This window comes from Strongylocentrotus purpuratus, unplaced genomic scaffold, assembly GCF_000002235.5.
Source record: "Strongylocentrotus purpuratus isolate Spur 01 unplaced genomic scaffold, Spur_5.0 spur5_scaffold_21, whole genome shotgun sequence".
Lineage (NCBI taxonomy): Eukaryota > Metazoa > Echinodermata > Echinoidea > Camarodonta > Strongylocentrotidae > Strongylocentrotus > Strongylocentrotus purpuratus.
The window spans coordinates 26,041,416-26,054,717 of record NW_022145607.1 but is presented as its reverse complement, the minus strand read 5'-3'; the positions used below and the strand labels follow the sequence as shown (position 1 = coordinate 26,054,717).

The 13,302-nt window shown below is 35.6% G+C and overlaps 1 protein-coding gene across 1 annotated transcript; it reads right to left on the bottom strand.

Moving 5' to 3' along the window:
• Positions 1-10,666: 10,666 nt before the first annotated feature.
• On the bottom strand, positions 10,667-13,302 carry LOC105444511 (plasminogen). The gene is made up of 4 exons (XM_011678847.2): positions 13,212-13,302; positions 12,649-12,747; positions 12,059-12,313; positions 10,667-11,676 (listed from the first exon to the last, which is right to left on the bottom strand). The coding sequence occupies exons 2-4, from the start codon at positions 12,713-12,715 to the stop codon at positions 11,414-11,416; spliced, it is 585 nt and encodes a 194-aa protein (XP_011677149.2). The 5' UTR covers positions 12,716-12,747; positions 13,212-13,302; the 3' UTR covers positions 10,667-11,413.

Here is a 13,302-nt window from a genome sequence, read left to right as displayed (position 1 = left end):
TAGGAAATATAACGTGTAAAAACACGCTAATTTTACCCTTTTTTCGGAGATGGCTCCCCCCCCCCCCCCCCACACACACACACAGCGAATTTTCGGCCGGTCCGATTTTCAAATTTTCGGGAGCAAAAACAATTTTAAAAATGCCCCTTCCCCCTAGAAAAATCCTGGATCCGCGCCTGATTTGTTCTGTTTTGAAATATATTTTATTGTTCAACAACAGAATGATAATATATATCATTTAATATAATATTACAAGATATTGAAGCTACATTTCTTCAACACAAATGAAATATATGATAACATTTCGGGGGCTAGGGTACGGGGCAGTGCCCAAAAATAAAAAAAACCCAAAGAAAATGCCCTAAATAATTAATAATTCATTGCATTCTACCCCGGTCCCCAACATAAACAAAAATCCATGCATTATGGCTCAAGGCATGGGCACACAGAAGATTTTTTTCTGTTGGGGATCGTGGGGGGGGGGGGATTCTATGAATTATTGATAATTTATTGCATTTTCTTTGTCTTTATTTTATTTGTGGGAACTGCCCCGTACCCTAGCCCCCGCTGCGTACAATCATGGTTCAGTGGCAAAGCAATGGCCTCGTAACTGTGAGGTCCCAGGATCAAAACCGTGTCGATGTGCTATATTAGTGCCCTTTTGTGAGGCATTAATTCTCATTATATTCCAACTATATGAGCGACAGTGCACATTTATTGTTGCTAGGTAGGACAAACAGTATCGCCTGTCCTACCTATCAATATGAAATGTATGCAATTCGCATTCTGACTTTTGAAAAACAATTATTTGTAACAGGTGGATGAAATAATTTGTAAGGAGGTACATTAGAAAGATTTGCGCATTAAATTTGATTACATTACACAAATGGCCCATTGAACTAAACTATTCCTTAACATTTGGCAAGGTGTCAATGGATGGATATACGTCTATTGTTTGCAATGTACTGTAATTCATTCGCATGATCCTTAAATTTACCTTGGCTCTTCTAATAGTAATAATGATAATAATAACAAAAATAATAATAATAATAATAATAATAATAATAATATAATAATAATAATAATAATAATAATAATAATAATAATAATATAAATAATAATCACATCTGTATACCGCATAATGCTGTTTCTAAGCGCTTTATGATTTAAAAAACAAAATCATTCTTTAAAACTTATTGACAACAAAAACCACCATAAATTATGAACATTATAAGGAGGACTGTCGTACTGGTCCCGTGGCGTACATATGAAATTATTTTCTTTTTAATATAAAAAATCGTTCTGTCGTACCGTAATGCCCACCACCGCCCCCCCCCTCCCAAAATACACCATCCCACTCCCTCTATCTCTCCCTCTCTCTCCTCTCTCTTTCTCTCTCTCTCTCTCTCTCTCTCTCACACACACTCAAACAACACACACACACACACTCATTTCACTTTCTATATCCCTTCATGTCTTGAAGAGGTCTGAAATATGAGGTCCAATGGCAACGTCCGAAGTTTTATCTGGATTTCAGTAAAGTGGATTTTCTTGACAAGTAAACCAGCATATTTTCAAAGCAGTTAGTAATATGACAAGTTTGATGAAGAGGGTCGAATTTAAAAATTGACGAGTGTTTCGTGAAAACAACCAGACATTGTACAAGGTCAGTTACATACACTGTCTTAATTCTTGAAGCGGATAATAGGAGCAGAGTTGCGCTTAAAGGAACATCCAAAATTTGATACCATTAAACTATGAAATCACCACTGAAATTGTGCATGTTCGTGGTTCGTCAAATGCGACCACGTTTCTTTGGCATAATAATATGTAAAATATTATACAGAAGCAAATTTGCCATGTTGCCCACCTTCACACTTGCTCTCGAACTCAAAATTGTAAGAAATATCACCCGAAACTGTTCTATCGATTTCACCGACAAGTCTGCCTTTCAGCCTGGAGCTTAGCAAGTTTGAAAAACAAATATTTTAAAAAATATTTAAAAATCTGTGAAACAAATTCAAAAGTTTATATATCAAAATATGAGATGTATGCAGGACTGCACACCAACAGGAATACACTTGTATTTCGATGTCATGGGCCCTTTCATGGCAAGCATGGATTAGGCGTCGTCATCAACGGGTTCCGACAAAAAAGCGACATTATTATTTTCCTTTAATTGGCACTTTGATTATTAAAGATTATTTGTTTGAATGATATAATTTAAATGTATCATTTTGATCTTATGTAGTGTAACTCTATAATGGACTATACACTGGTTGTTTATCAACCTTCAAAAAACTGATTGGAATATGCCAAACTTAAAGAGAAGTTGCTTAATATGATATCTGCTGCTACATGTAGTTTTTCATGAGCATATGAACTTTCATTTGTTAACAGTTCTGATTACATAATATGTTTCATAAAGCATTTTGAAAACCATTTGAACACTTTATCCTGTGTCATTATGATGCCATGCTTGTTTATTATCGCTAAAATTCGACAAGCTTGGGTATACCATGCAAACATTGACTCAGTCATGCTCTTGTACTTCCTCTCTACAAAGAAGTGAATTGATGCATTTCGGAACCTACTGATTTAAATATAAGATGCTTATCATTCTAGGGCGGGTTCCTAGAAACCGTCATAAGTCTAACTTCTTGACTATCCCATTGAAACCCGTGTTAATTCTATAACACACGTTTCAATGGGATAGTCAAGAAGTTAGACTTATGACGGCTTCTAGGAACCCGCCCCAAATAACTAAGGATAATGTGAGAAGTTGTTGTTACAAAGAACTCAATAAGTTTGTGTATCATTTTTAACCATCATACGATGATAGTAGGTTTGATATTTCAGAAATTAAAGTCCATGTTTTGAAATGGAGATATTTTTATAAAATTAGGATCAATCTATAATAAAACCAGCACTCTGTTTTGTTTTGTTTTTCCCTGCTACATAGAATGCTCAGTTTGATTAAGTAAAGAATTTTCAAATTGGTGTCATAAAAACCCATGATTAAAACAATGCAATGTACCTGTTTACATTTGATGGATTCTCTTGACAATTATGTACGTCGTTAGATTTCAAGGTGAACGAACCAAAATCATGTGTCAACATTTTGATTTCATTCTTCAATGAACCTTGGAAGAAATATCTGAATGGCATTGGTGAAATGTATGTCTGTGGCTTTGATATCGATGAATGGTAACAAACTTTGTTTATTTTTGTATTCATATGAGTGTGCATGTGAAGTGGCGTAGCTTGGATCCAGCTATTGATGGTAATCAGTCTTATAATGTAGATAAACTGTTAGAGAACAAGGCTATGAAGTAAAAGAAGGATGTCATATCGGTTCTATGTTGCCTGGCCCTTTTATGTTTTCTATCTTTTACTATCTTTCACTCTTAATTTTTCTCAAGTTTTGCTTTTCAATGTGGGTAAGGGAGAGAAAGGGTGTATTTACCTGAGCTCGTCCATTTTTGATGGTAGGTACGCCGTTGCTGATTGATTATTAAACTGTAGTTGCATATGTATTGGAATGTATGTACTGTGTAATTTCTGTTATGGTTGTTGCTATTCTGCGAATGAATATGCTCATCCATTGTGTTTATGTTGCAGGATCATTTGGAGGATAATTTTCTTTTTTTCCTTTATAACCCGTGGCAGAGGTGCTGGGGGGGGGGGGTTCCTCTCCCCTCTTGATAAGCAAAATTTTGAATAAATCAGAGGGACAACAAAGATATGATAGGACATAAGGAAATAAGCTATGTATCTGGTTGCGATGCACTTGCATTTAATTGAAATGCTAAGGGAAAACAATACAAAATGATATTGCTGATTGACACCTTTTTATTTTATTTTTAAATACCAAGAGCGTAAGAGAACATACACAAAATCTGACAATGTTTGAACATAAATAACAATAACTCACCAAACTATGATGGTTGCAATGAAGCATTTCTCCTTTTTTTTCCCTTTTTTTTAATAGCTAGGACCCTCATTATTCCTTATATTTCTTTTATATTTGTACAGTTAGTTTGTTTACATCACAATATCACAATGAACTTTAAGTATATGAAAGGAAATTTGACTTAATCTCAAGGAAAAGCCACAAGGATAATGTTAGAAGAAGTGAGAATTGTTGTTTATCCATTTCAGGGATTTTCATTAAAAAACATGCCCTCTCCTAACCCCCCCCCCCCCCCCCCCCCCCCCTCCTCACCCCGGCTACAAAATTCTTAACCCACCACTACTTCTTGACAGTACCGGGATTGGACAAAAACACACTCACCCTTGAAATATTTGGTTCTTGTGTGGTTGCAGGAGGTGACCCACGAAAATGGGGAAAAAAATTCATATCCATGGTTTACTTGTCCGGATTAAACAAATTAAAAGATGAATTATAAATCAGATGAGGGCTTACAGGCCATATATTTAAATAATATACTATTTCAGTATCTGTCAAAGGAGTAACAGCTCTATGAAAACTCGAAATCAAAAGCTTTGAAAATCGGATGTTGTCGCCCTAAAAAAAAAAAGGCTATCGATTTCATGACATCATCATCATCCATGGTCCGGTGACATATGCACTAGGCCACGACACCTCGACGCTATGTTATGCTGGTTAAATTCCCAAGAAATTGTTACTTATATCAACTTTTATTCAAGTATTATATTTTTTTAATTCGTATTCATCAATGTTCCATATTAAACCATCATTGAAATCTACTCAAAATATTTTGTTGAAAGATATTAAAAGCTGATATGTCAGAAAGGATACATTTAAATATCAGAATGTATACACAGTGGATAACATATTAAACAAATTGTTCACAAGAGTTAAGCTAATTCCATCTTCCAATTACGTATCGCGTTGAAATCATTTTATTCAGGTAGATAATTTTAATCGAATTACCCCAGATAATTTTCATGAAAATATATGTAATCATATCTGGATTATTAGAAGAAAAAAATAAAATAAAAAGAAGAATTATAAATGATATTAAAGAGAAAATTAAGTTCTATTTTCAGACCACAAATGCCTTCAAAGTGCATGGTTATTGCTCTTATTCTTATTTATGACCTTTCTAGTGCTCTTTAAGGACCTAAAATTGCTATGAAGGTAATTTTAGACCCCCATAATGTGTGAAATTTTGCCAATACGGTCATACCAATTCAGCTCCACTTTTTAGAAATTAAGGTGACCTTTAATTAATTAATTGATTTTAAAAAAAATACATGAGCCGGCTGGTTGTGCGTAATATAACCAACACGAAAAAACACCAACATCGGCATTGGCTGAAATACGACGTAAAAGGCGCTATTTCGTTTTTCCAACGGCTTTTTCAAATTATCTTATATTTGTGGTGGTACAAAAGTATTAGAAATCATTATATTTATGGATATTTCAGCCGTCTTTGAACCGATTTTGATCAAACAAAGATGATTTTGTCATTTAAATTGTATGTTCTTTCAAATTTGACACTCAGATTTTCATTATCTCACTAAAATAAAAATATTTTGTGTAGCGCTTTCTGCAACAGAACTCAACTATTCATGAAAATATATATATTCATGTCTGGATTATTATTTTTAAAAAATTCTTTTTTAAACATGAATTATAAATGATATCAATTATAATCGATTGCATTACCCGAGATATTTTTTATGAAAATATATATAATCATGTCTGGGTTATTAAAAAAAAAACATGAATTATAAATGATATTAATATATTGTCGTCCGGTGCTGCCTATTTACCATCCCCCTCCTCACATACTTTTTTTTTTATTGATTCCAAACAATACAAATTAATTTTAGAAATAAAATACAGTTATTTTTCCTTGACAAGAATTCAAAACATTTTCATTACATTATAACGAAAATGAAATCAGTTGTAACATAAAACAAACAACCCCATTCAACCAAACACACTACTACCCCCCCCCCCTCCCCACCATACGACACACACACCACCGACCACACTTCCACCACACACTGTTCCTAGCCTCCTCAGAATACCCTAAATTGGAGCGACAGACAAACAGAAACAATCTATTTAAAACATGTTTTGTTAATCATTTAAACGAGGCTACAATAGCCACAATAGCCCAGTGTTAAAATTTCATGAAAACTTTACTTGTTCTCATTTCTGTAAATGTAAGGCCAATTTACCTGCCCTCCCTGCAATATTCTTTTCTTCTTTCAATATATATCCAATACTTCATTGCAAAAATAATTGTATTACAAATCTTTATTCGTGGGGAGTTACCGGACAACCCTAAATGAATATCTATCCAGTCGATAGACCTTAATTCCCTTAGCTCAAACTTTTTCCCCCTTCCACAGGGTTCTTTATTTCAAAACAAATTCCATCATATACAGTTTATCCATATATTATATACAAATAATTAAAGAAATAATTTCCATACATAATGGCTTGACACAGATAATAATCATTTAGCTCAAACTTAGCTATTACATTTTGCCATAATCTTTGAACATGTACACACTCCCAGAACAAGTGTAAATATTTTTATCTCTGTCTCTCACAAATACACACCCACACTTCCCGTTCTCTCACTCTATCATCTCTTCATGTCTCGGAGAGATCTGAAAACTGAGATGCGATGGCAACCGTGACGTCCGAAGTTATATCTGGATTTCAGTTAAAGAGGATTTTCGTAACGAGTAGACCAGCATATTTTTAAATCAGTCACTCTTATATGACAAGTTTGATGAAGAGGGTCGAAGTCAATTTTAAAGTGAGAGAGTGTTTCGTGCAAACAACCAGACATTGTACAAGGTCAGTTTAGTGCGCTGAGTTGCACTTAAAGGAAAATCCAACATTAAAGCCCAAGTCCACTCGAAAAAAAAACTTAATTTCAATAGAAGCAGAAAGATCAGACTAACCAATCAAAAAAAATCTGAGCAAAACCAGATAACTAATAAGAAAGTTATGAATTTAATGACATTAAAAACTTTGAAAATCACTAGACAAATTGGCAACTCACTCATGAGTCTGTGACGTGTTGTCCTCACTATCCCCTAATTATTTTCTTTATATGGATGATATAAATTTCCTATTTTCTCCTCAAGAATCTTATTTCTTCACACCAGCATCCAAGTTACATTAATAGTAATATGTTTTGTGTGGATGCACTAATATGGGGTAGTTGAAATATGTGAATTTTGATAAACTATTAATATAAAAATCAATAAATTATGAATATACAATATTCAGAAATAGTAGAAATTCTTCAAAGTTCATAAAAGATTTTGTGAAATGTCATGCCCGCAATATGATACAAATCATATAACCTGGGCAAAGGCATGGAGAAATCAAGTTTTGGGTAATAAAAAGGGACATTAATGGGATTAAACCATAAAGAGCATTTAATAAATAGTGAGGACATGTCGCAAACTAATAACCACCTTGGCAATTTGTATTGTCATTCTCATTGTTCCATAGTTTACATACTTTTTTTCAAAACTTCATAACTTTCTTATTAATTATCCGATTTTGCTCACACTTTTTTTGATTGGTTTGTCAGATTTTTCTGCTTTTATTAAAAGTAAGTTATTTTCGAGTGGACTTGTCCTTTAAAGACCATGTTGAAATAATGAATTATATACCAACTGAACGGTTATGAGTCATGAATTACAATAATTTCAATTATATACTAATTTAGTATCTGTCAGAAGACTAGCAGCTCTCTGGAAACTCGAAATCAATAGCTTTGTAAATCGGAATTGTCTACTTTAAAACCAGCTATCGACTTCATGACATCATGTTATGTGGAGTACGCATATGCACAATTCACTGTGCATTAAGTAAGCACGCCTCATCGCCTCAGCTATAGACGAGCCGATTAGGTCCATATGTTATGTCATCTCCGTAACTGCGGCAAATCCGACCCTTGTTAACCCGTGATTTGGAGGGATGCAGAAAACGAGGTTTCAATTTGCTTTTGTGCAACATTTAAAGGGGAAATATTCTTTATTCCTTTATAATTTGTATTCAACCTTCATCCAGTCTTTCATTGATTTTAACTAATATTTTCATCGGATAGGCTTCTCGATAGACAACTTCCCTAAAAGAATAAAAGACAACTCATACATGTACAAGCAGACTGTTGAACGGTCAAACGAGTACCGGACTAAGATTAGAAAGTAGAATAGTTAAAAGTGTTCATTACTATAGGTACTTTATATTGGCTGAATCGGCCATGGAACTGTCACGTAGTGCTGGAAAAATTTCAAATTATTTTGTCCTAACACACGAAATGATGAAAGTGTCGTTTTTGTTTCAAAGCGTAAGACTCAGGAGGGTCTTTTCTTTTTAGAGAACATATACGCACGATCAGAATATGTTATTAATATTGCACTTTTAGAAGGGCCCCATGGATGAAGGCACTTCGGAGAGAAACAATTTATCTTGCACACGACAAACGGGAGAGTCACAATCTACTGACCATATTGCAAAATTGAGATTCGCTCAGATTATTAGTGATTTCATATTTTACAAATTCAAAACTCTCTCTCTCTCTCATTGGTCCGATTTATTTCATGCTGTGTCCATTCTGTTTCTCTTATTTTTGTTTTGCCGCCATACGAATGAACTTATCAGTATCAAGGTTGGATCGTTCTTTAATATTATGACCCGACATTTGCTTTAACAAAAATTGTTCCGAGCCGTATTTCGTCAAAGGGGTAGTAGGGGTATGGTTACACTTTAGGTTAAATCTTAAGCTAATAACTTACTGGGCTGTGACAGCTCGAGAGGAATTGGAGACACAAAATGGCAAACAAATATACGCAAATTAGTTACACTTTTGCGTAAGTCTCATAATCTCTCGGAAAAATTTTGCTAAAGGTTTGCCTGAAGTTTACAAACTTGTCTTACGACTGTTGCACGACATTTGCGCGACAATATATTTTCAAATAATTCGCAATTTTGTCGCGCTCCCAGGTGTCCCAGGGCAGCTCGGGCATATCTCCCCCCAGAAAGTCAGATTCTTATTTTTGTCCCCAATCAGTCACAATGACAATGTAGTTTCATAAAGTCTCCACCCCTCGCAAAGTTGTCTGACATTTCTCGCACTTTCTGACTCTCGGAATTAAGATTGAAACAAAATTGAAAAGGGTACGCAAGATATGGGTATGATATTCTATTTCGATTGTATAGTAAATTGTTTCTGGTAATCTCTGTGATTATACACTGTGAAAAAATTGGGCAATATTATTTCAACACGTAACCCAGCGTTGTGCCATAGTCAACCCAACCATCTATGGGGCAATATTTGCATAATTTGTTAGTATTTTGCCCAACAGCTGGTCAAGATTTTCACAACAAGTGGGCTGCCGTAGTTGGGCAGTTGAAGGGTGATATGTTAGCCCAAATGTTGGTCAAAATACGAAACAATTATGCACGTGTGAAGTCGGGTACTTTTACCAATACCACTGGGAAAATTATTGCCCAATAGATGGTTGGGTTGACTATGGCACAACGTTGGGCAAAGTGTGGAAATAATATTGCCCACATTTTTCACAGTGTACTTGATTATTTGTATTATTACTATATTATCATTAGTAGTAGTAGTAGTAGTAGTATTATCATCATCATCGTTATCCTCACTATTGTCGTTGTGAATCGCACATGTTTCGCAAATTCAGGAAAAGCCTATAGAGGAGAAGAAGAGGGATGTAACATCGAAGACAATGTCTGTTCAAATCAACTGTTCCGAGGAGAAAAAAGGGAATTGCAGTTTAGATTTACCAAGATGCAAGTTACAAGAATGTGTAAGATGTTTGGGGCTAGTTCATTATATTTTTATTTTCCAAAGTTAATGAAAATGTGATATTAAACCTTTTAAACATTACAATGAATATTCAAAATTAAAGGGATCCGGTAACTTTGTCCCAGATTCTGAAACAAAATCCTGGATTTAGCTCATGCTGCAATGGTAATTACAAACCTTTAGGTCAGTCAGGAACCCAATGACTTTTACAAGCCGATCACCTGTCTGATTCACTACAGTCTATTGGGGAAAACAGGTATGGTAAAACCGGTCACTCAAAAAAAATTTGAGGCACTTCTTGATCATTTTGAAGCGCAATTCCTTTAGTGCTTCAATATTACACTATTTCACAGACCCTGATAACACATATAGGGTCGTGCATCTCAGATTTAACATTTTTAAACGACGCCTTTAAAAGGGAAAGAAAACGAAAGGGAAAAGATTCGCGCCTTCGTGTGTTTAAATATTTTCTCTCAACCCCAACCCCTCCCCATCTCTATCTCTCTATCTCTCTATCTCTCTCTCTCTCTCTCTCTCTCACTCACTCACTCTGTCTCTCATACTCTCCATATATATATATCCTTCTCTCTCACCTTCACACACACAAGCATGCACACACACACGCACGCATACACAGACACACGCACGCGCACACATTACAATGAATATTCAAAATTAAAATGGAAAGAAAACTCTCTCTCTCTCGCTCTTTCAATCTCTCTCTCTCTCTCTCGCTCTTTCAATCTCTCTCTCTTTCTCTCTCCCTCTCTTTCGATATCTCTCTCGCTCTCTCTCTCTCTCTCTCTCTGTTTGTTCCTTGTCCATTAAACGGAAATACAACAAAGCAAACACAACATTGTGAGTGTGCTAGAGATGTTTCAATCGTCTTTTATTGTTCAACAAATGATTGCACAGGGGGTGGTGTGACTCATTATCAAGGAATGCAATATTGATACATCAAACAATATATGAAGTATTTAATCCAGTACTACACCTTATAGCCAATACAACACAATGCTAAGATTTAATTCTAAGACTAATACAAATTCAAAGAGTAAAAAAAGCAATGTTTCCATTGCTTAATATTATTGCGAATAAATAGTGTAACTACTGTTTATTCAATCTGAGTTACACTGCTATATCATTATCAATATATCAATGAGATAAATTTGTAACGGTGAAGTAATGAAACATTTATTCTTCTATTTCCCTCTATTTCTTGTCTAGTTTTCGTTTGTTATTTCTTTCTGAAACACACCACTTGATATAAATAGTTGACCCCTTCCCTCCCAACCACCCCATCAAAAGAAAGTACTAGCAGAACAACACCTAAAGAATGTTAGCAATTGTTAAAATATGAACAGGAAATTAGATCCATACTTTCTCGTAGAGAGGTTTGAACAATAATATTCCATCAAAGAAATGACAGACAGTGAAATCAATATAGGAGGTTGTATCATAGCAGTAAGCAGCCACCATATGGCCTACAAAGTCACCCTGTTTCCAAAGATGATAAATATTAAAAAGCAAAATTACGATAACGAAACATGATAAGATTCAAGAAATACCCCTTCCTCCTCCGCTCATTTTAAGAAGACATTGAACGCCATTTAGCAACTTTCTTCGGGCAATCCGATGTTGCAGAACTCCCAACGGACACTGGGGTCGGTTGTGTAGCACCAGGCGAAATCCTCGCCGTCGGGGTTGCGGCAGAGGTTGTGGTCCCCGAGACCAGAGGTAGGGTAGTTCTCTGGGGTGCGGCTGTGACCATGGGGCGACTGGGAGGTCCAGTTTTGGCACTCACGACCGTTCCGGGTAGTCGAGACCTTTCCTCGGTAGTCAGCGCCAGGGGATTGTTGGTAGCATTCGGGATCTAATTCAATGTGGAATAAGTAGAAGTTTCGTAGTCGATTGCAACACTTGACTGGATATAGAAGAAGGTCGTGGGTTCGATCCCCGGCAAGTCACCCATGTCCTCAATCAAGCTAAATTGGCTCTCTCCACCCATAGGTACCCGGTAGGATGCGATTTTAATTATTTTCTTTCAGAGACTAATTAATTGTTTAAGGACTATGCTAACTCATGCATGAGTGGTACGAATCAAATTTCATATCATCTTAGAGAGGGTTATTTTATGGTATTATGATACTTGAAAAATAACTCGAATTCAATATTCTATTTAAATATCTTTAATACAAATAGCGTCCACTATATTTTTTGTTCTGAATGTATACGCATACATATACAATACTTACTCGTGCATTCCTGGCTGAAATCACCAATGGTACAATACTCCCATCGGGTATCAGGATCGGTGGTGTAACACCAGGCGGTGAATGCACTGTCGGGGTTTCTGCAGTAGTTGTGATCCCCAAGGCCCGCATCAGGGTAGTTGCCGGGTGTCCGGGAGTGCCTCTGTGGGTTCTGGGAGTTCCAGGATTGGCATGTTTTACCGGAAAAGGTCTGAGCCAACTCTCCTCTGTAGATGGTCCCGTTTGGATCGTCCGTGCCTAAAAAAATGATTAATGTGGGCTTACGCATTCTTTTATACATTTAAGAGAGAATAAATTTTAACGTGTCATGGTCTGCAAAACTGTTGGCATATTTGTTTTTAAATCTAGATCTCACTTATATATATACATATATATATATATATATATATCATGTATTTTTCCTGTCTGGTTAATAGAGGGCGTGGAAGGCTTTGAATAATTCACTTAACATGCTTAACAGTCATGTTTTTCAAAGCAATGCAATTATCTTAACTTTAAGTTGTGAGACTGTGTAAAAATTACTCTTACATATTTGTAATATTATTATTTATATATTGGTACATTATACTTACAATCCGGTTGGCTTGAAACAAGCACGAAGGTAGCAGCGAGTGCCATGTACAAGAAAAGTTGGGCCATGTTCAAGACGTTTTGTCGGACTCAAAGAAGAACTAAAAATACAAACAAAAATATGAAAGGGAATATTCAGCTTGCTGTTGGAATAACGAGGAGGATAAACGAAATGACCATGGTTACTGCTTACTGACACAATACAAAATACGGCGATGGTTTATAGACAAAGCTACTTAGAACTGGTAGGTCGGTGGTACCAAGATCAGAAATAATGATGAACCATGATATTCAAATAGTCGTAATGTTGGCGTATTATTAAATTCGTCCAACTATCCTTAAAGTCAAAATTATAACCATCATTTCTATTGTAATCTCTCAAAATATCACTCAAAGGTGTCAAATAATACTACTTCTATTTCACCCTTCCATGGTGCAACAGGAATAGCTAAGCAACTTATTCCTTACAGGCCAACTGTTTCTGGTATAGAAACATATATGCGGCCAACATTTTATGAATGTTATTAGATAGAGATACTTTGAGGAAGAGAGGAAATATACTCACCCTGCTCACAATATCCAAAGCTTTCGAAGATTTGCTGTCCTTCAAATCTAGTTGTGCAACTGCCTGCTGGATCCTCGATATGAAGCTGGAA

Coding starts and splice junctions, on each gene's coding strand:
- LOC105444511 (XM_011678847.2), bottom strand. CDS start 12,715: ATGGCCCAACTTTTCTTGTACATGGCACTCGCTGCTACCTTCGTGCTT. Junction 12,314..12,648: donor TGTTTCAAGCCAACCGGATT/GTAAGTATAATG, acceptor TCATTTTTTTAG/GCACGGACGATCCAAACGGG. Junction 11,677..12,058: donor TTTCAGCCAGGAATGCACGA/GTAAGTATTGTA, acceptor ACATTGAATTAG/ATCCCGAATGCTACCAACAA.